Source organism: Pseudoliparis swirei, chromosome 4 (genome assembly GCF_029220125.1).
Source record: "Pseudoliparis swirei isolate HS2019 ecotype Mariana Trench chromosome 4, NWPU_hadal_v1, whole genome shotgun sequence".
Taxonomy (NCBI): Eukaryota; Metazoa; Chordata; class Actinopteri; order Perciformes; family Liparidae; genus Pseudoliparis; species Pseudoliparis swirei.
In genome coordinates, this window is record NC_079391.1 from 7,925,819 (window position 1) to 7,952,487 (window position 26,669).

The 26,669-nt window shown below is 41.3% G+C and overlaps 1 protein-coding gene across 6 annotated transcripts in view; it reads right to left on the bottom strand.

Moving 5' to 3' along the window:
- Positions 1 to 26,669, bottom strand: part of ush2a (Usher syndrome 2A (autosomal recessive, mild)) — a 222,984-nt gene that overhangs the window by 115,021 nt on the left and 81,294 nt on the right. For all 6 annotated transcript variants that reach the window (XR_008831481.1, XM_056413166.1, XM_056413164.1 and 3 more), the window contains exons 28-39: positions 24,000 to 24,106; positions 21,802 to 21,925; positions 12,637 to 12,767; positions 7,767 to 7,893; positions 7,034 to 7,135; positions 6,334 to 6,522; positions 5,312 to 5,442; positions 4,935 to 5,214; positions 4,256 to 4,480; positions 3,464 to 3,544; positions 1,617 to 1,805; positions 29 to 169 (exon numbers count right to left, since the gene is read on the bottom strand). Coding sequence is in view for 5 of the 6 variants with exons in the window: in XM_056413166.1 (XP_056269141.1) it covers positions 29 to 169; positions 1,617 to 1,805; positions 3,464 to 3,544; positions 4,256 to 4,480; positions 4,935 to 5,214; positions 5,312 to 5,442; positions 6,334 to 6,522; positions 7,034 to 7,135; positions 7,767 to 7,893; positions 12,637 to 12,767; positions 21,802 to 21,925; positions 24,000 to 24,106 (1,827 nt within the window). In the remaining variant the exon portion in view is untranslated. The remainder of the gene's footprint in view (positions 1 to 28; positions 170 to 1,616; positions 1,806 to 3,463; positions 3,545 to 4,255; positions 4,481 to 4,934; positions 5,215 to 5,311; positions 5,443 to 6,333; positions 6,523 to 7,033; positions 7,136 to 7,766; positions 7,894 to 12,636; positions 12,768 to 21,801; positions 21,926 to 23,999; positions 24,107 to 26,669) is intronic.

Consider the following 26,669-nt stretch of genomic DNA (forward strand, 5'->3'; position numbering starts at 1 on the left):
TGTGTACATTTGTGCTTTACAGCCTTACCTTCCTCCAGGGTAGTGAGGCTCGATCTTAAATCATTATCATCACCACTGTCGTTAAGAAGACTCTCGGTGCAGCCAACAGGACTACAGGCGCTCACGGTGATGATGTACCGAGTGGATGGCGTGAGACCCGGCAGCACACCTGGAGAAGAGGAGAGCGTGGCCATGTCCGACAGAGAGTGAGGCAGAGCAAACGGGTAGAGGGACATTCAAAACATAAAAAAAGACTCTTTAACGCCGCTCGACTTTCCCTCATATTAAGCTTCAGAGTGCATTTCTGCCACGTTCATATGAGCGAGTGCTGTTTTTAAAATGTAAACATCTCCTTTAACACCCCTTTGTTCCAACTCACACCGTTAAGCGTCTCCTTTTAGTGTGTGTTGGAAACTGTTGTTACTAAAGTACGTATCAATCTTCTTCAGCGATGTCATTTGAATGCTGTACTTGTTTCCCTGTGCCGCTGTTGCTAAGCAAACTCTGTGGTCTTGGCACGCGAGGAGAGTTTCTAATTGTAAGGCGTTGGTCGTCTCCGTCTGATGCTTTTTGTCCTCGCCGTCTGCCCTCGCCACTCCTTTCTCTATTTCTTGAGTCACTCTTTTAGACCCCGCCCCTCTTCTCTTTAAACCTCCTCAACCTCTGTCTCCAGTCAACCTGTACTTGTCTTTCTTTCTTTCTCTCTCGGCTACCTCCATGTCTTTTAATTCAATTAGGGGCCAGGGCCCCACTCCGCTGCCATTACACCCTCATTTGCTTTCTGTGTTTTTCCGCCGTTGGTGTAATTCTGCAGTCAGGTGTCGAGGCCATCATAAATTAACAAGAAGCCTTATCACGGTGGACTTAATGTCTGGCCAAGAGAGAGAGGGGGAGGGAGGGAATGGGGAGCACCGAGAGAGCCGACGACGAAGAAAGACGGAGACAGAGAGCTCATCTTCATATTTGCCTGGAGACATAGCAGAGTGGATGAGAGAAGGGACGAATAGCAGCAGGGGACGCAGACATCATCATCATCATAAAAGATGAAGCGGGGAAAGATCGCAAAGTGAGCAACAGAGAAGAGAGAGGGAGAGAGAGAGAGAGAGAGGAGCAATGCCAGGGTATGACATCATTGGGGTAGTCCTGAGTGTCTTGTTCCAAATGGAGACAGTCTCCTAAAGCTGGGGACTTGCCAAGGAGACATTAACAGGGTTGCCTGGGACAGTGTGTGAGTGTGTGTGTGTGTGTGTTTGTCGGAAAGACAAGAAGGAAAGTGAGTGGAAACGGCAGTGTGAATGTGCTTTCAGTAAGCGCCAACAGGCGAGTCTCAATACTAGGTGGCAAGAAACCAGCTTCAAGAAGTTACCAGGACAACGACTGCAAGTTAAGTTAAATTCAGCATAAATGATCCACGGTTCACGTGTTTTCTGGCTCTTACTGAGCAAAATCCAGTCACTCCTGTTTTTCAGAAAATAGTTACCTCTCCTTGTATTCGGTTTGCTGGGACCGTACACGTCATTTGACAACTGGTTCAGAATCTCAACAAAATGTATATTTAATATATCTACTGCTTGTCAAGATCATGTATACTATCAAAAGGTGTGTCTGTGTTTTACCTGTGAGATTTCCATTCGCCAAATACCGGGCGTGGACAGGTGGCGCCTCTGGCTGATCTCTGTTGTAGGCCTTCAACTCGTATCGATCGATCAGCCCTCTGACGTCCCCAGTGGGCGGCGCCCAGCTCACCTCGGCACTGAAGCCGGTCACGCTCTGCACGGTGGTGGGAGGCGGGACAGAACCCGGCACTACAGAGAGAGAGACGGGGAGGAGCACAGTGAGCCGGGAGACTGTCGAGAGCACAAACAATGTGGATCGAGACGAGAAAAGAGACACAGAAATGTAAGCAGCGGAATAAATAAGCGCAAGCAAAGAAATGGAAAGAATTAAAGAGCAAAAGCAAAACAACAGGTCGAGAGCACATAAGGTTAAAGTAAAAGCATCCCCCCATCTCTCAGTGTTTTAATAGGCCCAGTAAATCATACCTCACCATTAGCATAAATAGTATTTATGAGAGTAGTAACTTTTTCAGCACTGATTTAATACCGGCAGCCATTCATTCTGGGCTATATTTCACAGCAATCAGCCTCCCTCCTTCTCGGTAGCACTCCCCTTCTTTCTCTCTCTCTGACACTCTCAGTAGTTCAGGATGGTCCAGCTCCCCCCTCCCTCCCTCCCTCCCTCCCTCCCTCCCTCCCTCCATCCCTCCCTCCCTCCCTCCCACTCTGTCCATCTCACAGCCTAACAACCACTTTCATGTTCTCTTTCTATCCATCTTTACATCTTCCTTTGCATACGTCCCCGTTTCATCTCCCTTTTTCCCTTTCCTAACTTTTTTACCTTCCTACTTTACTTCAACGATTCTTACGTCTTCTTGTTTTTTCCACGCTGCTGTTCACCCCCCCCCCCCCCCTCCCTAGACTTCCCCTCTCCTCCCTCCTTTCCCTTTCAGACCTGTCCTCCATCCTCCTCATCTTCCTTCAGTTCTTAATGTTTTTAGCACTTCCTTCGTCCCTCTCTCCACAGCATGCTATACTGAGACTTACCAGTGTATCGTTCGCTACTAACGAGCAGCTTTATATTACACCAGGGACCACACAGGCCATTCTGGGTTAACAGCCTTTTACTGGGATGCCCTTTATAGAGGCTTTATCAATCTCGCATACCGTCGGGCACATGCAATATAACTGGCTTCGGATGAGTCTCACATATTGTACAACACAGTCATGGCCTCACATCCAAAACCTCTGAGGAACAAAAGGAAACACGAGAGAGCAATGCAAACAGGAGGCACTACTTACTAAGCCTGCATGTTGGCCGTAGTCAACGGAGGTTGTGTACGTGTAGAGCTTGAAAAGCCCTCGAGGGAAATGTTTTATTCTAGGCTAGACTAAATAAATTGACTTTAATAGTTGTGACTTATTTCCGAGAAGCTTATGAGCACATCTCTTGTAAACAAAACATTTAAAAGTAGTGCTTTTGCATGATTATTTTTAGAGAAACTCAGTATTACATATCTGTTAAATTAACTTATTAGTGAATCAACAAAATCATATAAGTATTACATCCCTATTATTTAGTCCTGGTTGAACATACCAAGAGACATCAAGTTAAGTACGATGTGTCAGATGCACTTCAAATTAAAATCAGACATTTGTTCGTGAATTTGCAAATTACACAGCACATCGACGGACCATACAACACACACACACACACGCACACACACGCACACACAGTTGCAGATAGTGTGTGCTGTGCTTGTGTACTGCAGTAATGCTCGTATGAGTCGGGTGCATGATGTAATACCTACGTGATAGTGTGTATTACTGTGGTGATGTCATCACATCTGTATTATATCATTGTTCTGATAGTACATGAACGTGTTGAATGAAGAGAGATGTTTTACCTTTGCTGCGGCTGCGTACTCTCTGCCAGGGTCCACCTGCCCAACCTCCTGCAGCCAAGGCCACAAACCTGTACAAGTACTCTAGAGGTGTACATGCGTGTGTTTGTACATGGGAGGAAGGGTTTGGGACGGGGGAGAAACAGATTCCTTTCATTAAAAGAAAAGCTATATGCACAAAAAAAGACATCAAATGTTCTAAAATATCATGATTAATTGTCACATTTACCTCGCTAATAAACAATGCTATCAATATGCACAAGAATATTCATACAGTGGAGCATTTTGAAGAAAAAAAATACCGGACAACCAACAAGAAATCATGGATTATAACAAGTAATATTCATTTGATTGATAATTACCTGACATATTAAAGAGATAATAATACAGTCAGTATTTTACCTTTCCAAATACTAGTCCCAACATGACAAATCACTCATTTTCATCAAGGAGCTTCACAATATGAATAACATACAGCAAGGGTAAAAACTTTTAGACAATTATAATTCTGAATATTGACTGTCCTTTAGTAATAAGCTGGAATGCTGTTTGCAGATTGACGTTGGTGCTCCTGTGATTAAATGCCTTCATTTAATTGACTGTTGCAACAGAGACTGGAGTATCAATGCCCTGTTCTTGTTATTGTTTCTTCAATGTCAAAGGAAGATCTATTACTGAAATGTAGAAATGTAGAAACTAAATTGCATTGACAGTGTGTCAGAGTTCCGCACTTTCGTTTGAGGCGAGTGCTGTGAGTGGTTAGTTTAGTACTAAATATACACTGTGCATCGTTACCAGTGAAAGGCTGCAGGCTGTGATCTGTGGCTCGGGTCTTCCTCCCACTATACACCAACACCGAATCGTTTCCTCTGCAGTTGTAGCGCATTTCACTGGTGGGACAGCCGTCTAAGTAGACTCTAACAGCGCGGCGGGAGGCAACGGAGAGATTAACACTTTGACTGGCGGGAGGGTTTGTTTCATCACTCCGTATGGTAAGAGCCTTTACGCAACCTCCTAGCCCTGTGGAGGAGGAAAGGAGAAGAGAAAGGAGAGGAAAATAAGAAGAACAAAACAGGAGAAAGGGAAGGAGAGTGTGAGAAGAGTACGTCTTTCTGAAAACTTTGGGGAATATGTCTCCATTTCACACTTTACATTGGTTGAATAGGCACTATATCATCCATCCAAAATCATTTACAGGTTGAATTTCCCATGCAAATACCAGTATAACCACTTTGACTCCTGCTTGGCACATGTAATGCAGCTCTGGCCAGATTACAGTCAAGGCAAACAAAACCTGCATGTACCTATATACTCTCACTTGTTTATTAACCCATAAAAAAAAAAAAAAAACAAGCAAATCCCATGTTTGATAAGTTAATCTGCATAACCTGTGTAAACTGCATCAATATCAATACGATTAAACACTTATTTTGGCCATTGAGATAGAGTTAAAGTACAGATGCTACTTTCTCACCGTGTTTGTGACTTCGGCTGTCCAGGGCAGGATGCACGAGCTCCGTGGGCACGCCCCCCAGGTATAAGGGCGAATCAACTCTCAGCCTCACTGCCTCTCCTGCTCCCCTGGCCTCCTCCGCCCAGTCATCCACTGCTGCCGAAATGAGCGAGCCGCGTTTCGCCAACGAAAGCGGCTTCCAGTCTCCGTCGCAGTAGCTAAGCCCCACCCACATGCTGAGTTCAGTCACGTGACCGTCGGCGGCAAGAATAAAGGACAGGAGGCCGGCTTCCAGCTCCACCTACAAATAACAGATAAACAACAAACAACGAGCTAACATCTTGCATTTTTTAAGTTTCATTTTCTGTATTTAAACTCAATGTATCCGTGCTCCTTACCAGCATATAGTCCCCAGTTTGAGTGTTGTATGTAAAGAGTAAAAGTGCATTGAGCTGGTCTGTTCTGAAATCCATATGAATGTCAAAGTCCTGTCCTCCACTGAATACATCGCTGACCATCTCCAAGAAACCTGAAAGAAGAACATGCCGTTTCATTATTAGGCCAAATAACGAAAAACAACTCATGTTGCTATATTGGAGATTGTCTGTGGGCCTTTATCTTCTCACAAAGTGTGAGTCACATTTAAAATGTGTGACGTGGTTATGTATAAGATGTTTTTTTCATATATTTAAAAGTGGCAGCCAAATAAAGGGTTGAGCCCTTTGGCAAAGTAATGATGGAAAAGATGAACACTGATGAACCTGATCTTTCACACAAGAGACCAAATAACTTATCATCACATTTATCAACACGAAAAAAATATAAACACTAGAACGGGCACTCGGTAGAGCGCATACCTTCGCCGCAGTCACTTCTTTGGTACCTTTTCATGACCTTGACCTTGACCTTTGACCCGACCGATCCCAAAATCTAATCAAATGGTCCCCGGATAATAACCAATCATCCCACCAAATTTAATGCGATTGGGTTTAACCCTCCTGTTACCTTTAGGGTCAATTTGACCCCATTCAATGTTTAATGTCGGTGTTCTTTGGGGTCAATTTGACCCCAGGCTGTTTTTCACTGTGTCAAACATATAAGAAATATCAACTTTTTATATATATTTAAAGGGCTATTTAGGTAGTCAACAAACAAACATAAAGTACCTCACACTTGAACTTGGGAAACAATATTAATTCTAATAATTTTCTGGAGGTTTTAATTGCTGGGGTCAAATTGACCCCGAGGGTAAAATATGTTAGTAAATGTAAAGGGAACAGGAGGGTTAATACTTTTTGAGTTATGCGAATAACACACAAACACACATCCAAATAAATAAATAAATACACAGCGATCAAAACATAACCTTCCGCAGAATGCGAAGGTAATAAGCATTTATATAATTAACAAAGCATCCTACCATGACCCAGGAAATGGGCTCCTTCCACAGTCTGAACAGGGCATCCCTCCCAGCTTTCATACGCCGCCACCTTCTTCGTGGCTTTTGCCCAGTCGAGAGATTTCCATTCCTCTGACGGGCTGTCAGTCACCTTAAAACTCAAGTCTCTGAGGCAACCAGAGAAACGCTGTTGCACTAGCCGAGCATCACCTGGTGAGACAGACAAGAATTAATACCACAACTGTCAATTGAAAATAACTCCGTGCTGCCAAAGTTACAATTTGGAGTTGAAGTTGACATCCAGTGCTTATCATACAAATGGCCAGGAGCTACCAAGCATCAGTGGCTGAATATGAGAATGATGACACGTTCAATGAAGACGGGCAGCTCGCTGGTACGGTCTATTTGTAGTGAGACTGGACCTCGCCCGGGAGACTTTAAAAGGTTTATATCCTTTTTTCCAAATTATACTCGAGGAGGAGAGAAAATGCCTGTGTAATCCAGCGCAGTAGCACTAACCTACCTGAGAGTGAGTGGAGATAAATAGGCAAAACACCATATCGTCCTTGGAGAATTAATAACGTACATTAAAAGAAATTCGAAAGCCAAGCCAGGAACTGAGACCCATCATGTATATAATCTATCGGTACCTATTTAAATGTTAGAAATGATCAACCAAATCACTAAATAATAATGAAAGAGTGGCTGACAATGGACTCACCTGAATCCTCCCTCAGCAAAGTCAAGTCCTCCGGCAGCCCTCCAACGAACATCCCCGTGTTCTCCCCGATGATGGTGCTGCCGCTGGAAGCTGACGCACTTCCTAGTGATGGTGGTTGTGGTGAAATGAGTGCATTTAGAGAATAAAAAGGGATTAGTATAAAATAGAGGACGATATAATAGATAACGGGTAAAGGCAAACAAGAGGGAGAGAGAGCAGGGAGAAAGACGAAGTGAGTGAAGGGCTACGCTCATGCAGTTTCTGTCCACATTTACCCCGAAAGAGAAACATTTTTATCCTAAAACATATTTGAAAAGAACTGAGGAACAAAAGTTTGTTTCAGTGAGTGTCTCTTTTCCGACGATACCTCGAATAAAAACAGATTGGCACTTCAGTGGCACTTGAGTAGTTCTTACTATGGTATTTTTGTAGTTGGGCTTTCTTGACGAAATGTTACTTTCTTTATTCTTGTTGTTCTGAGTTTGTCCCTTGAATATGTAATGTGTGTGAAGCAGTATTTTTCTCATCAGATACAGAGTGCCTGGGATTAACCTGACTAATACCTCTTTGCAGAGCTGGGGGGATTTGCATACATATAAACACACGTACATGTATACAAGCTATTCATATACAAGCATATAGGTGCACGTCCTCTTCAAACGCATTCACACTCATATTCCTACACACTGAAACAGATACACACAGTGGTCGGTATGAATATGAGAAGAGTTACCTCTGTATTGATTGTTGACAACGATTGTTCCCACGGCCCCTCGCCTTGTTGCTATGATGCTGTGCCACTGTCCATCATTGTAGCGGCGCCCTCCATCACCCTGTACAGTCACAGCCACCACTGAGCCCTACTCACACACACACACACACACACACACACACATAACAAGCGAGAATTTAAATAGATATACTTGGGGTGACCCCGATGCGTCGACTATTTGATGAGTCAATCTAAGAAGCCTGATTCAACTGTGGCAGGAAACAACGGATCATCCCATTTGTGCTCTGTGGGGGTGCTGAATGTCTCGATTTTTTTATAGAATTGCTTCGTTTCTTCAAAAAATCATAATAGGTATAGATATTTTAGTATAGATATCAGCCTATTATTAATACTACCAAAACACATTCGAAAATAACTTGTGTGCTTTCAATAAATCTGCTTCGTGTGTGCGATAAGTTGGAGCAGCGTCTTAGTGATAGCCAAGAAAAGACGATATAACAACAGCATACGGCTACCGTTTCATCATCAAATGTATAATTATTGATCAGAGCACTAGATATTCTAATTCATACATTCATCTAAAATTAGCAGAGGGAAAGTGCGTCGCAACGGGTGTTTACGGTGCATATAACAGCTGCTTGTTGTTTACAGCGCTCCATCTCTCTGTATCTGACCGTCCTTGTTGTTTCCTTCCGTCTGAGTTTTGCTACAGTGGAAGTCAAATGGAATGAGGAGGAAATGTTGTAATTACCACCAGGAAAAGCAAGCAAGACAACACACTGTGCATGTTGGACAGCGCTGCTTCTAGAGTACACAAATAGTCACATGCATCTGCAATTGGATTGTTTTATTGTTTTTCTATAGACACATGAAACTTAAACAGAGGGGAGCAATGAGCAAAAACATTTAAAAAAACATTATTCGACGATAGGGACGACTTGACCAATTAGATTTGACTGTAAATTCTTCGTCAGGGCCCCCGCTATAAATTAATGGTGTTGTGAAGACATCCTCGGACCATAGGTCTCACAATTACATCTTATAGTAATGAGCTAAAGTAAATATATGACCTCTGGCTCAAAAGAGACCACTTTTCAAATCGTGCCATCGAACACCCGTACTTTGTAACACTTCAAAACGATGGCCTCCTCCTCCCTCCGTTGTGTGAACGAGGTGAGACATTAGGGATCGGTGACACGCACCCAACACCCGCCCGCCTCGAAGAGGACACCAACGTGCACACATAATCATCAAAGTGTTGTTACGGGCCTTTTTGCTACCTGTTAAGTATGACATCATTGTTGTGATCAGCTTTTAGTAAGTGGGGGAAGAGTAATGCAGTAAAACAAGAGTAACGAGTACGTGCACACACACACTCACACACACGCTCCGACAATGTGTATCCACACACGGTTACACACTCAGTGATGAAGATTTAATGATGAGATCAATAAATGTATGAATGCCAGAGTATATCAGCCTCTGACATCTTTACTACCAATGCTAGACAGCTCTACTGAACAAGACACCATCGGGGTAGTCTCTCTATCACCATCTCTCTCTCTCACATCATCCCGCCCGTTTGAATCCCTACTGGGAGACACTGGTTAGCGAAAAGCCCTTGAGCAAGGCACTTAGAACATAATTGCAGACACACCCATTTGTATATCATTATATGGATACAAGAGAGTCACCTCATCCTCATATAGCAGCAGCGTAAATCCCGTCACTCGATGTGTGCTGGATGTTTACGCAGATTTACCAAAGACGCACACTGTGTGTGTCAGCTGACGAGTGAGAAGGCCCCAAATGCCCAATCTCTTTAACAAACAGTACAATACTGGAAGGAGGAAACACGCACACATACCAACGAATAGTACTTATCCAAAGTGCTGCCTCTGCGGCTTTCCCAGCTCCACTTGGCAGCCAGCAACACACTGAGCATACCCATGTGTGTGTGTGTGTGTGTGTGTTGTGGCAGTTTTCTTTTAACAGGCTCAGGATGGGCCTTCAGGGATTAGTATGCACAAGCACGATTGGTCTGCGTTTACAGTAAAGGAAATGAGTCTGTTACAGTAATTGACAGATATTTATGCATTTCCCTGTTATTTCCGAGAATTAGATAAACATAAAATGTCTATTCAATGAAACCCCAACGACCAAAAGAGGTCACATCTCGCTTCAGAGCATTTCCACCCTTTCAATTCAGCGTCGTTGGCTTAACCAGTGTCAGCCGCATGTGTATATCGCGGCAGTGGATGGGAGACATCATATTTAACTCCTCCAAAATGACAGGTGACTGGCCGTCATTGTAACACCCTGTTCCGTGTCTCCTATGTCTCCTCTGTGTCTTCTCTGTCTTGATTGTTTAATTCCCTGCACCTGCCCTCAGCCACTCTTGTCTCGTTACTGTCTGATGTCGTACACCTGTTTCCCCCCCTATATATTGTGTCAGTCTTTCCCTTGTCTGCTGTCGGATTGTCGTCTCTAGTTCTGTGTCCTTTTCCCGTCGTCCTTTCCTGGTTCCGCCTGTTGACCCTGCCTGCCCCGAACCTGGATTCTCTGCCTGCCCCTTTTGGACCTTGTTTTTTTTGTAAACTGTTTTGCCTCATTAAAGAGTGATTTTTTGTTATTCATATTGCGTCCAGCCTGTCTCTCTGCACCTGAGCCTCACCCCGTCACAAGAACCTGACAGTCATCTCAAGTATAAGTGTAAGAACCATCTGCATGAAATGCATTATTAAAGACAGGATAGGTGCTTAACTTCATGCATCACTATTCTACTTTTTCTTTGTGAAGAGACAGAAGACGACCAACATATTGAAGATGTGTGTTTTTTGTATAAGTAGGTAAGGAATCCGCTGGGTTGTACTACAGTAAATGTATATAGAGAGCACCATTCAGTTGGTAAATTCATATCCACTTCCAATTTGGAGTATTCATGTTGAGCGTCTGTTGTTGAAGATTACAATATTTTCTTCCCCAAAGGCTCGGGGGACTGTAAAATGAAAGCTTTCCACATTTCACCAAGAGCCAGTGTCATCTCAGAGAGAACCGAGATGCAAGGCGGGCACAACACAATAGAATTGTCTTTATCTGCGTGCTAGCGAAAGTATTTAACGGACAGTGAGAGTTAACTTGGAGTCTGTAATGAGACTTACATGTGTAGTATGTCAGCCTGTGACAGACACTTACATGACCAGCAGCTCCATACACACCTGTAAAGTGGTCCATAAACCACGACTCACCTGCAGCAGTACAATGTGAACTGTGGGTTTCAGAGTGTGAAACAGTTTGTGACGGTAAGCTGGTGTGACTTCAATGCTCTTCTACATGTGACAAGTATTGTTTCTGACCACCATGTGTGTGTGTGTGGCAGCTCACACATGCACATATTTATGAGCATATCTCTTTCCTGTGTCATGCTAAATTACCCCCCCCCCCATCACTAGTAATCCCATTAAGGCTAGCTCAACAGGCTAATAGGGGGAAGTAATGGGCCCAGCTATATGTATCTAGGGGGACACTAATAAGCCGTGACACCACTCCCACTGTTAATTACACCCAAACTAGTCTAAACAAAGGAATCAACCCAGTTGGAGAAGACATTTTGCTCCATCGCACATCTAGCAGTACACACAACCAGAGACACACACACACACACGTTAACACTGCGAGTCAACGAGGATCTACTCATTGACTCCTCAGGACACACAGATTCATCCCATGGTTACATTTCGATGAGGGCATTTTGAATAACGAGTATTGGATAGTGATGAGGAAGGAAAGTGTGTGTGTGTAATTAGTTGGTGGCCTCATGGAAGTATGTGTAATCATCTCCCATCATCACTTTCATCATCTAAGTCGTTGACTCTTTAACCCCCCTACATGTGTCTGTATGGATGGATAAGGGAAACAAGGCCGTGTGTGTGTGTGTGTATGTGTGTGTGTGCATGTGCGCGCGCAAAGCTTAATTAGCTTGCAATTGGTATTCACGCGTGGTGACTGCAGGGAATGAGTTAATTGCAGTCCAATTCAAACGTTGACACACTTTCAAAGTTTTTTTCCCCGTCTCCCTGACAGAAACCAATGAGGGGCTACAGATCACATTTACTAGATGAGAGCGAGTGAGAGGAAATGGAAGAGAGACAGAGAGAACGAGAGCGGGGCAAAGAGAGAACAGAGACAGAGGTGGATCAGAATGGAAAAGAGAAAAAAGACGGAGGAATTAATGTGAGCGGATTAAAATAGTGAAGGAAAGAGAAAAAAACAAGCGAGGAACTGTGGATGAAGAAATGGTGAAACTAAATGTGTTAAATTACCACGAGAATAGTGAAACATTATTTTACGGTGTCCTTCTGTGTTACAGGTGTTTCTGTAATGGTAGTCAAGCTGGATGGAGATACGTCTGAATAGGTGGAGCAGGGAAACTCCTCTGCAGGTTCCTCAACAAAAGATATAAAGATCCATATAAATAAAAATAATAATATATATATTTTATTAATTTTTTTACCTTTTATTTTTATTTACTTTTTTCAGTTTCACTGAACAAAAAAGAACTCGACAAAACATTGCAAATGAAAAAAAGACAAAAAGAGAAAAATCAATTTAAACAGTTTTAAATTTTTTTTTTAAAGAGACGTAAACCTCCTAATTTTGAAAAAAAAATTCTAACTTTGGTTGATCTTGACATGTTCCCGACCTGCTTTTGTTGCACCTTTGTAAAACACAGAAATATCACCCGATTCCAGGTTGTTGATTGCTGCTGTCTATTAATAATTGATTAATAGTATCGTTCATATTGGTCTTGAAATATCTTTACTTTGCGCTCAAAACTAACACTTAAAAAAAAAGGGGAAAAACTACATACCTGTGGATCAAACAAAAAGTAGGGGCGTCCATTTCTGAGCTGAATGGCCAGGAACTCTTCCTGATCTCCCGGAGAGAAGGCGCAGAGCATCAGGCCGTCTGGGGACAGAGTCCTGAAACTCAACTCAACACCTGACACAAAGTAAGACAGACAGAGACAGAGAGAGAACAAATATTACATTTCCTTTCAGTTGCCCTCGGCCTTGGCTAAACAATCCGTGAACATTTGAAACACCAGGTGGGAGCTGGAGTCAGGACCAAACTCTCAATGAGAGACCTTTGGGGTTAAATCTGATCATTTAGATAAATCATAGATATGTCTTTACATGTCTTGTACTTTTCAGTGTTTGAGAAAAACATATTGTACAAACCTTACTTCTATCTCCCTCCAGAGTTTCTAAATGTGTTAAGATCCATAAGATGGGGATGCTAAACCCCCAAAGATACCCCAGTGCAGGGGCCGCGCCCTCATATATAACCCGTAACATTTCCCCCAGTCAACCGTTCATAAAAGGCTTTTTTCTCTCTTCAAATTGTTAAACAAGCTATACTGTATATGAAAAGTTAAACATAACCCAGCTCCACATAGCGCCCATTATGCTATTCCCAAACACAGTGAATATCCTATCTCTAAATATTAGAATATCATGAAAAAGTATACTAGTAGGGTATTAAACAAATCACTTGAATTCTAAAAAACGAAACACACAAGGCAAGGTTTCCTGAGCCTGACAAACAGCTGTTATAAATTTTTTTTTTTTTTTCTGAAATAAAAATTTTTAATTATTATGAAGAGGATTTTTAAGTTTTTAAAGCCAAAATATAATCATAAATAATAAATAAATATAAAGAATAATTTCAGTTGATTTTGTAATGAATCCAGAATGCATGATTTTTTTTTTTTTTTTGTTTTTAAGAAAAATAAAGAACTTTATCACAATATTCTAATTTTCTGAGACAGTCCTGTATATATAAAACCCGAACCACCAACTGGAATGACAATACATTTGGGATCTGAGAAAACATCAATAATAATAATAATTTCATGTACTTTGTCATTCCACCGCTGCTGTCCTGGAACGTTAGTTAATGCAAACACAGTGAATCAAAGCTTCAGCAATGTGGGAAACTGGTGGGTTTCCTTCTAACACACACACACACACACACACACACACACAGAATGAATCCGGCGTGCTGTCCTGTCATGTTACTATGGATCCGAGATTGGATCTTAATCCACTTCGAGATCCACACAGCGACACCGAGCGTGTGATTTACGTGTGCGTTCCCTCCGCTGCGTCCGTCTCTGAAGGGAAGGAGGAGTGTGGGAAGATGTGAAGAAGAGTTGAACGGAAGCGGTCCAGGGTTCATCAGAAGCCAGTGTTTGCAAAATAATTAGTGTGTGAATTCACTTAACGTGGAGAGAAGTCAAACAGTTACACGGCAAACTCCAGACGAATACAGATTATCCGTTTCAAAGCTGCCAGTTTTCACTTTATTATATATATTTTTTTAAATACCCTTTTCGCATTGTCTATCTCATCTGTTTGTGTTGATCTATCTGGATCAATGGTTATAGTCGCTGTGGAAGTATAGGAAAATGAAGCGAATCGCAGATGCCGAGTTACTTCATGTCAATCTTTTTTAAATAGTCCAAAATATGTTTACAATTTGCTTATTTATGCTCATTTCCCGTCAGGCTTTATAATAAACCGCCTGTAGGTCGACGAGCAGGCTCCCAGCGCGTACCGGCTCCAGGTATGTGGATTAGAGGTCCATATCTGTTGTCCTTTGTAAGAAGTGGTGATGGAGATGAGGACTGATCCTAAATAAGTGTGGATTTGCCAATATCAATATATGCTCATCATATATGTCAGGGTCTAAAGCTCCAGTCGGACAGGATTAACGTTACACGGGGCTTTTCTGTACTTCATCTTTCAAGACGACATTTTAACCATCGAGAAATTACAGGCTATGGTCTGTAATAAACTTAAAAGAGAGGAACTAAAGCCTCCCCAGGGTGGCATAGAGGGAAAGATATGAGAAGTAAATGAGTGAAAAATCATACTTCCACGCCGAGTTAGTCAAATCTTAACAGAAATACACTAAACGCATATTGATATGTAGATATAGCTGTGTCTGTAATATCCTTTGCAAAGGAACATCCGTAAATCTGCTTAAAAATCATGACAAATATCTTTTTGCGAACAGGATCTGCAAATAGCTAATTCTGTGGATTAAAAAAAAAATTGTAAACAGAAAACAAATGTCTGTATTGTGATATTAACTGAAAAATAGAGAAAGCAAGGGAGGCAACTTTCTCTTGGACATCTCACTCCAGCCAGCTGCCACCTTATTTAGATTGTTAAAGTAAAATAAAGAGGTGCAGTACAGATATCTAATAATTTTAACTTTATGAATCATCCGATCCTCGTCCATTTGGATTGCTTTCAAAGCGAGCAACAGGAATAAGTAGAAACAGGGCGTGAGACTAAAGGTAAACTTAAAGCAGAGCGCTGTGTCACAGTGTTATGGACATAATGCGCAAGCATAGATATTTGAATAGTTCCAACGGCAGTTTTTAAAACAAATAATTAAATGTCATTTTTTGACAATCATGATACTCTATGTGACAGAATACCAGGAATATACATCATTGCATTTCAGTAACAAAAACTCTTGGACCTAGGAATGTAGAAATGTCTTCTTCATCAGTGAACATTTGCATCAATTACCAAATGTGTCTACGTGTAAATAAATGAAAAATAACTGCAGCAAAAACAAGCCGGAGATGTTCTTTACATTGAACTTGCATTCTGTACATCAAGCAGGCATCTGCCATTTACATTGGTGACCTTGTCATCACCACGGAGATGAGTGAAGTCATGACAGATACCTGACATTACATTATCCCCCTTTAACCTTCTCTCCGTGTCACACTCTCCTGATCCTCTTTTTTTTCTTGCCTACGCTTTTAACCTTCTCCCCCTTTCTCTTGACCTTTTCGTTCTCCCTCCTCCACCGATCGCCTCATCTGAATGTTTTCTCTCCTCGCATCTTCAATGTTCCTTTTAACCTCTTTCGCTCCCAACTTTGCTCCTTGCCACGGATCATATTCCCATTTTTTCCACTCTAACTATACGGCGCAAACAGTTATTCATCTTATCAAACTGTGTATTCTGCAGCGACGTGAACATGGGATGCATGTCAAAGTGGACACAATGAATGACCAGAGTTAACATCGGGCACTTGATGATGATAAGGTTAAGCAGGAGCAGCACCTACAGGCCCAGAAGGTACGACAACAGGTGTGTGTGTCAAGGGTCAAAACGGGATCATTTCACTATTTACTCCTCTACCTGTGTGACGAGTTTGTTCCAAACCATAAAAGATCTTCATAGACGACACATCCCTTCTCCCAGTGGTTCTCAAATGGGGGTACGTGAGATTTTATTAAAAAATTATTTAAAATGGGCATCCATTAAAAAAAATGTTATAAATAGTTATTTAATACATATTCAATAAAATATGAAGTGTACGTTCATAAACTGAATTGCATATATTCTATATTAAATCAGACACTGATGGCACAGCGCTGTGTATTACATCATTGTATTCCACTGGTCAGGGGGTACTTGGCTAGAACAAATATTTCACTGGGGGTAGATCCCTGAAAAAAGGTTGAGGACCACTGAGGATGGACACCTCCTCAGGTACCTGTGGCCCTTTGGGAATAATTCTAAACCGTGACATAAGAGGGTTTTGGATCAATTTGAACTGTCACGACTTGCCGCCCCCCTGAGTTGGGCCCAAACGTTTGAATCGACGTGCGCGTTCACACGTTCACACACACACTCGCAGACCGTCCTGTCCACGGGGAACCGGCCTGTGGGACCCGGACACACACCCACAGGGTTCGACAGCGGAGAAGCCGCACCGCTATTATTCCTGCCTCATTAGCACAGGAGTTCATAATCATACAATACAAAACAGCTGTGTGCAAAGATCCTGACATGGTCCATTGATGATGCATTCTCATTGTCACATCATAAAGGACCGTTTTGCTTTGCATTGGGATGTCGTCCATCGTCTTAAGGTACTTCAGAGATAGGGAACAATAGACGACTGTTGGCGTGGCTTCTTATGTTCTGCATGTCTGTGTGACGGGCCGCCGACACATGCTGGGCCACGGTGTTCGGTCCGAGTGTACAGCGTCTAAGTGCTCAGCATTACTTTCATAAGACCCCCCCTCAGGACTTGTGCTACTTCACACTGACAACCACTTTGGAGCCATCAACAGACAAACCTGAGCACGCATCCTGACAGGTGTCTCTGTTACACACATACAGAGTACATGGACGCACACACACACACACACACACACACACACTTGCACGGTGCGATCCCACAGACACAAAAGGTCCAGCATGCACTGCCTCACAGACACACACATGCAAAATACGATGCTCAATATACACAAACTTCTTTTCTGCAACATGCCTTCACACCTTACACGCATTACACGCGTCATGCAGGTGATAAATACTTGATTGGTATTTATCACCTGCATTAATCGGTTAATTTGATTAAAATTGAATGTACTGTAATAAACTTCTTTTAAAAATGTCACTTAATTCTCTTTTTGAAAGGAAAATATATTCCAAAATTAAGAGAGAACAACTTACGAAGGGATACTTATTGAGGATCCACTTGTCATTGCTAGTTAAAAATAGAAACATTTAAAATAAAAATGTAGCCAGGAAGAACAAAGTGTTGAGCCTCGCTCGTGGTCCATGGTCATTATATCGCCCTGCGTCTAAAAAAGACAAACACACGGACAATGCTGTTTTTCTTTGAGCTGTCGTGGAAAGAAAAGAATTCCTGAAATTGCACCAAATTGCTAATAAAAAAAGGATGGCGCTAATGAAAGGAGGATTAATGTGCTCAAGAATTTAATAGATCAGCGTTGCTCAAATGGGCAAACTAAGGGTACACGTTTCAGATTTAATACTCCTTTCAACACAATCATTACCAGACACATTTATTCTTTTCCTGACGTGTTGCACTAGTTACGTTAAGGGCGACTTGGCTGAGATTCTTTTTCAGGAGGTATAATACGAAAAAAGGTTAGAGTACCACTGTGATAGATGATAGGATGATAGGACCGTCCTCTGGAGTTCACACGTGTGCACACTGTGCTCCTTGGATGACATATATGTATATTTATTTAGTATTTTTAACAGATGTGAATACACTGCTCGAAGGCAACGTGTTGAGAAACATCTATGATCCACAATAAACATTTTACATGTTGTGAATTATAGTTGAGAAGCAACTTTTAAACGGTCATGTATTGACTAACTGAAGAAGACTGAGTGAATGCAATGAAGAATATGGAGGCAGCTCCTGTTCTGTTTCCGTGCTGTTGTGTCCACGTCTGGAAGTTGCTTTTTATGAGTGATATATTACTCAATGCACTGCAAAGAAACATTTTATGACCTACAAGTACATAAAACCAATTATATTCACACCATCAACTCTCGGTTAAGTGAGAACATTATATTGTTCATATCGGGTCTTTTATCAATTAAACTAAGGACGCTTTTAAATGGAGTTGCTCTCTCTCTGTGCCAAAGGGAACAAAGAGGAATTGTGTTGTATTTAACTATATGAAACATAAGAAAGTTGCTTGTTTATCAGGCGGGTATTGTTCCAAGTGCTCTTGCCTTGTTTCTCCTCTCTCTGTCTCAGTAAACAGTGGAGGTTGTGTGCAATCATCTACACAACATAACCTGAATAACTCCAGTCATGTTAGCTCTGCGCTGGCATTAATCAGAGCCGGGCGTATTAATGAGAGCGCGGCAGCTAGCTAATTACACCCATAGATTCTGCAGCAGCCCATTAAATATACAAATGACAGAATTAAAGAGCCCAGCCTCTTCTGATTAATCTTTAAATGGGGAAAAACTAATGATGTCTGTGCAAACTTTCCCTTCACACATTTCTCTCCCCCCTTCCTCTCAACGTCAATGCCTGGCAATCAATCATATTAATTAAGGAAAAAATAATTTGTATCATTTAACATTTCCCTCTCTTCTGCTCAGTTGCTGCAGAATGTACTGTATTAGATACGTCTGGAAATTATCCAAGTCCATTTGTTCCTGCATTAATTTGTTCTTCGGGGGGGGTTTTCCAAACCGTTTTAAATGTTTCATCTCTCTTAATTTACTGTGGGGTTGTAGAAATATGTCTGGGTTAAGGAAAATATGAGCAGAGGCCCCTCATCCTGTTTTCCAATCCGGCCATTTCAGGCTTAAAGACTGAAGAATTACAAATGAGGAGAGATAATTTCATAATCCGTTTAGAACCAGGATGCCTCATTCAAAGATGAACAAGGAGAGCAGTCGGTCATATTGTAGCGCTTCAGATAAAGAAGCATTACAGATAAGATGAATGGGCTAGCATGCGTTTATGGAAACAAGCACTCACAGGGTATTCATATCACGGGGTGATTGCATATGGTTATAATCCTGTGTTCTCTAAAGTAAGATTCAGTGTGCTGAAAATTGACCTCAAGTACCCTAAATTCATTCAGCATTAAGAAGCGTCGTTAATCACAAGTGAACAGACTTATCATAATGGAAACATCCACCTCGAGCACAATAATTGCACCTATTTGCCAAAATAATATGAGTAAAGTGGCCATTCAATTAAGTGAATGGCAAATATCATGTGATTTTACACGGCAACGTCTTGATTTGAATTACAATTTAACGTACAGAATATTGTCTCTGATCACGGATGTGCCCCAATTCTTCAGAAATAAGAAAGCCTGTCGTAATAACCTGAAAGAACAATTTTATAAAAGCAAATAACTACTAATATTCCTATAAAGCTGCATAATGTTGATGGAGATAAATTATGATTTGCCGTTTCCTACAAAAAGCCCACCAGGATCGTCTGAAGCATTCATCATTTTCTCAAAACTCAGAAACCACAAATCTGTTGTGATGTTTGCTGAATGACATACCCTGAGATCTCGCATCAAGAAACTGAACAAAAAACACGTTGCAAAGATTATAAATCGTATAAATATGTTCCATTTGTCATTGTCGGAGTTACTGGGTTTCCATAAGACACCAACGATTGACGAGTCTCTCCTCCGTGATCAATCGACTCTCGAGGGGGCATTACACTGCATTACATTCATAATCCAATTTGGCTTTGATTTGTTCGCTGTTCCATGCGCTTCGATGGGAATAATTGTCTGTAGATGATGCGATTAGTATTGATGGTTGTGAAAGGGCGATGGTTTGAGGACCGCCGACACATTCGTGGTCCAGAATAGATCCGGTCTGAGAGCGATTGTCTGATCCATTACCCTTTATGAAGGAGGAGAGTGGCGGAGACGACTGCTCGATAGCTAAACTCATCATCCATTTGCCGGCAGTATTCAGAGACCTCTATTTACCTTTGTGCTGAAGGAGCACGGATAAGATCAAAAATCATCGTTTGTTGATTTTAGATAAAAACACAGCGTTCAGAGAGCGCAACGAACAAGAACCAGGAACCAGGAGTTTATAGAGAGGATTAAGAGGCGAGACAGCTGTTGGGACTTCTCAGCATTTAATATAATAATCTGACTATTCAGCTCGAGGAGGAGTAAATTCTACAGGACGGAGATCTCAGGTGTGATATCATTATAACAGACATCTGATCTGTGATCTTTGTAAATTAAAGTCCAGCCAAAGTTTGCTTACTCATGTTCTGTTTCAGCCTTTTTTCACATTTATACAGTTATAAACATTCAGTCTACTCTCATCCATAAGAACACACACAAGTTGTCCTTTGTGAGGAAAGGAGAATTGAGAGGAGATGAGAGAGAGAAGTGAACACAAGAATATATAGATTATCTATCTATAGAAAATATTAGATATCAATACAATTGAAATCAAAAGTAATTAAAGATGTTTATGCTCTAATGGTGATTTTTTTTAAAGGTATAAAAACTAAAATATGAGGAAATTGACGAGGGTGTTATGTGGATGTCTTGCTATGTTTAACCAAAATCAATAAACACTGAAACGAAAAAGTGTCACAAAATCAAACATCATTTTTATTCAAATAAAAAACTAATTCTAGGTTATTATTTTGATTTTAATAGATTATTGTTATATTTTATAGAGTGGCTTACCTCTCCAAAAAGACTAATTTAATTTCTCCTCAATTTCTATGCGACCTTCAAAAAGCCTTTACTAAAAAACTGTGTTTTTCATTAACCACTCAGATGCAGTCAAATATTTAATCTAGGTGTGTGTGTGTCTATGTGTGTGTGTGTGAGTATGAGTGTGTGTGCATGAAAACAGCTGCTTTTAGGGCACTAAAAATCTTCCTCAGATTCTGCGGTCCTCTTCATTATCGTGATGCTCTTGATATATAAGATGTAAAATGAACATTATATTCGGGGTGGGTGGCAAACATATTTGGGGTATTTTAGTGGAACAAGATGATGTGAGCAACACAGAGACGCGTTGACTCAATTACAGTTGTCACGGTCACATGAGGATTACAGATGGAACATGTGATCGAGCCAGTCAGGTTTTTGTCAGCAGTTTTTAGAAAAAACTGGTTTGCTGACAAAATACAAATAGATTTGTTGACATTGATTAGTCAGTTTTAACATGGCTTGAAGAGGGGTGATCTAGGACCCAAATGTAAACATGTTGTCCACCCAGGAAGACATAGCTGGTGATACGAGGTTCTTACAGGATGGGGGAGTAATCTCAAGTGGCATCGAAGAGCTTCGACCGCTCAAATCCCGCTGATTAGTATCAGCAGTCATTAATTATGAGCGTCAGACTGGGTGATGTTCTCAGATGAAGCAGAACATGTTTGGCTGTGCAGCTCAACCCTCTAATGATGCTGGTAAACAGAACGATAATTGTCCTTTGAGATGACGGGGGAAGTCATTCTAAAGGAGCGTCAGCAGGAGACGGAGGCTGCAGTGCGATCAACAAACAACACAGAACATAACAAATACAGGCGTGTACGTACATGCATGTGCACACATAGACATGTGTATGTAGTTACGCAGATGGACACGTCGTCCATTTTCTGACACACACAGACATCTGCCTGCACCGAGATGTACACACGCCTTTCTTACCTGTGAAGTCTGTGTTGACAGGAAGTGTGTCACTGGGAAACTGGTAGTAACCGTTTCCTGAGAACCTGGTTCCTCTGACAACGGGAGCTTGTGGGTCAGAGAGAGAGACGTCTGTCCTCTCCACCTAAACACAAAATGTATAATAATATGACAATGATAACAGTTCCTATCACAGCTACAATGCTCAATATAGGCTTCATACACATGTTGACCAACGGATTTCCAGGACTTTTCCATGACCAAACATTGTGTGAAATCTCGGTGTATACACAAGTATATACGAGAGACAATAATTTGATTAAAAGAATAACTATTGATATAAATGTTTATTCTTTTAATCAAACTGCAAAAATGAACAGATGAATATAACAAATTGACATGTCTTTTCCAAAACTTTTGGGATTACATTTTTTCCCAAGGACTTTTCCAAGGCTTGGAAATAATTTTTTAAAATTCCATGACTATTCCTGGTTCTCCATGATCGTACGAACCCTGTCAATACTTACACTTTTATTTACGGTTGCCTTTGTTCAACTTCAACTGAATACAGAGTACACAATAAACACGGTACTCTCCAAGTCCAGGTCAAAATAGGACACGAGAGGCGGTGTGACGTAGATGTTGTCATCAGGGGGCGTACGCAGAGGCTCTGTGCGGACATCCTTATTACCTTCGCATTGAAAATGCCGGAAGGTTATGTTTTGATCGCTGTGTATTTATTTATTTATTTATTTATTTGTATGCGTGTTATTCGCAAATCTCAAAAAGTATTGAACCGAATCGCATGAAATTTGGTGGGATGATTGTTTATTATCCGGGACCAGTTGATTAGATTTTGGGATCGATCGGGTCAAAGGTCAAAGGTCATGAACAGGTCAAAATCTTTCGCAGAACTCAAAAAGTATTGAACTGAATCGCATGAAATTTGGTGGGATGATTGTTTATTATCCGGGGACCAGTTGACTAGATTTTGGGATCGATCGGGTCAAAGGTCAAGGTCAAAGGTCATGAACAGGTCAAAATGTTCTTGAATCGCATGAAATTTGGTGGGATGATTGGTTATTATCCGGGGACCATTTGATTAGATTTTGGGATCAATCGGGTCAAAGGTCAAGGAAAGGTCAAACTCTTTTTTTACCAGAGCACGATACATTTTTGTCCAATTGGCATGCAACTAATGCCAAAATGTTCATAATTCAATGCCCAATCTTGTGATATGCGAAGGTATGCGCTCTACCGAGTGCCCATTCTAGTTTATTTATTTGTATGCGTGTTATTCGCATAAGTAAAAAAGTATTAAACCGAATCGCATGAAATTTGGTGGGATGATTGGTTATTATCCGGGGACCATTTGATTAGATTTTGGGATCGATCGGGTCAAAGGTCATGGTCAAGGTCATGAAAAGGTCAACATCTTATTTTTACCATAGCACGGTCAATTTATATCCAATTGGCATGCAAATAATGCCAAAATGTTCATAATTCAATGCCCAATCTTGTGATATGCGAAGGTATGCGCTCTACCGAGTGCCCGTTCTAGTTCCAATGTGTAATGACCACGCGCACCTGTCTGTGCAGCCGCTACTCTACATTTGGTCGTGAACTACTAAATGTTTACTGTGTCCGTTTGGGAGCGTCACAGAGGCTTAAGAGTCTGTGCACAGCCCAGTGGCACCGAGAGGACGTGCTTTGAGCTGAATGCAAACGCCGGTGTGCTAATTTGTCCTCAATGAGAACGTTAACTATCTGGTGTTAAGCAGGTGTCATGTTTACACCATGTGTATCTTAGTTGAGCGAGTTGCTAGTGTGCTAACATTTGCTAATCAGCAACAAAGACAAAGTAGTTACAGCAGAGGCTGGTGGGAATGTCCTTAGTCATAAACCAACGTATCAGGCAAATTGGAATTTTGACCCGATGATGGCCGATGATCAACAAAGTCTGTAGGATTTATCTTCTGGGCAACATCAATGTCAGTGTAAATGTAAGTGCCAATCCATTGGATAGTTGAGATATTCAGATATTTCAGTCTGCTATGAAGGTTGAGGACGAAGAGCAAACAAACATTGCTTCCCCTGGAGTCATGACGCTAGAAACGCTAAAATAGATTTAAAAAATACACACACACACACACACACAAAGAGCTTAAACAAGCCAATGCAAACTGGCATACTGTATTTAAGCAAAACCTCCATCAGACCTGATATAGTGGGTCTGGTCCATTGAGCCGGGCTGGGGGGTCCCAGTGGATCTGAATGCTGGTTTCATTGACTGGATGGAACTGAGGTGGAGACAGTCCTGTTGGAGCTGAGGAGAGAAAAGGTTGAACAGGAGAGATTAAATGACAGCTGAAAGCAAATTAAGACGCGTCTCATATTTTTATCAGATTTCCATAATATTCGGATTTGTGAACCGCCTTATTGTTTTTACAAAAAGTGCTTAGCCTGGGAAATGTATGTAAACGTGAGCACATAGAAACACTTAAGCAATGCGTCAAACCTGAGATTCTCGAAGACATTCTCACCTATAACCATAATCATCATCAATACACTGATCTTGTGAAGTTGATGTTATTTTTTTCCAGAAGACAAAAGTCACGGCCCGTTTGATCAAATACTTTCTGTATGTCTAGACTGCAAAAGAAAAAGCCCAATTTCAATTTAACAGAGGGTCAATTTAATTTCCTTCTTTTCACTTTAGATGTTAAATTGAATGTCCCTTTGAAACATACTGAGCACGACTTGAACTGTAGCTTCCACGTGAATCATAAATAAATCAACCGGTGGTCGGCTGATATGGTGAGAGGAGATATTTAGGAATGGATAGAGAGGCGAGTGATGGACCGGTGTACAGATGGGGGAGATGTGCGTGCATTAAGTGTCATTTCATCGTTGTGTTTCTGTCTGTGTGTGTGTGTGTGTTTCAGTAATGGTCTAAATGGTCTGTGGTAGGAGTAAATTAGCTCTTGGTGACACACCAGCAGACCATCTTCAGTGTGAGTTCTAATAGAGTTCTTAAAAGGGAAGTGGACAGGTTGTCTGAGGCGGCTCATCTTGGCACATCAAACCATAAATTACTGCCAATCGATAGCTTACTAGTCTATTTAAATGAGCTATGGTGACATTTAGACCATTGACTGTGCCACACACACACACACACATGCGTACACACGGTGCACCTCATTGATGAATGTAGTGCTGGAAAGAAAATTAATTATTTTGGTTCAGCCAAAGTCTGAAATATCTAGGATCCGTCTGATGATGATTTTGCTTCTGGAGGAAAAAAGGGACAATATTTAGGGGCTTCGAGTGTCGCCAGCAGACGTCCGGATAATAAGCCAAGACTTCCTCCTCGTGTGTTGGACGTTGTTTATCGTCTGATTAGCAACTTGAGAGTTTGAGTTAAGAGACGACGACTACGACCACATTTTAGTAGCCAGTCACCCTTAGTTAACGGTTAATAATTAAGCAAATCAAAAGCAAAATCTTCAGCCACAGTTTCAAGATTGCATTATGGCCGATGCATTCTGCCTAATTTGCCCTCCACACACTGTTTACCTGCATGTAACACGTGATTGGTCAATACTAACACGTGATTGGTCAATACTAACATGTGATTGGTCAATACTAACACATGATTGGTCAACACTAACACGTGATTGGTCAATACTAATACGTGATTGGTCAATACTAACACGTGATTGGTCAATACTAACACGTGATTGGTCAATACTAACACGTGATTGGTCAATACTAACACGTGATTGGTCAATACTAACACATGGTTGGTCAATACTAACACGTGGTTGATTAATACTAACAGGTGATTGGTCAATACTAACACATGATTGGTCAATACTAACACGTGATTGGTCAATACTAACACGTGATTGGTCAATACTAACACATGATTGGTCAATACTAACACGTGATTGGTCAATACTAACACGTGGTTGATTAATACTAACAGGTGATTGGTCAATACTAACACATGATTGGTCAATACTAACACATGATTGGTCAATACTAACACATGGTTGATTAATACTAACACGTGATTGGTCAATACTAACACGTGATTGGTCAATACTAACACATGGTTGGTCAATACTAACACGTGGTTGATTAATACTAACAGGTGATTGGTCAATACTAACACATGATTGGTCAATACTAACATGGTTGGTCAATACTAACACGTGATTGGTCAATACTAACATGGTTGGTCAATACTAACACATGATTGGTCAATACTAACACGTGATTGGTCAATACTAACACGTGATTGGTCAATACTAACACGTGGTTGATTAATACTAACAGGTGATTGGTCAATACTAACACATGATTGGTCAATACTAACACATGATTGGTCAATACTAACACATGGTTGATTAATACTAACACGTGATTGGTCAATACTAACACGTGATTGGTCAATACTAACACATGGTTGGTCAATACTAACATGGTTGGTCAATACTAACACGTGATTGGTCAATACTAACATGGTTGGTCAATACTAACACGTGATTGGTCAATACAAGTCAGACCACAAACAAACAACAAATAGACTACAAACCAGAATGCTTCGGAAAATCTTGTCTGATTGCTGTACAGATTCTGCATTATTATGAAGACATCCACTTCTTGTCAGAATGAGTGTGTGTGTGCGTGTGTGTTATTATGTGTGTTAGCGGCAGATGGTTTGAAAGTAGGCGGATAGATCACAACGCACACATGTGTCCGTTCCTAGATTAAAGTAGATACATTGTGACGCCGTTGAACGTGTCTGAGGCGGATGTTTATCTAGTAAACCGACCGTGTGTGATCTGTACATCGGGCAGCACACGGCCCTCACTGTGTCGGGG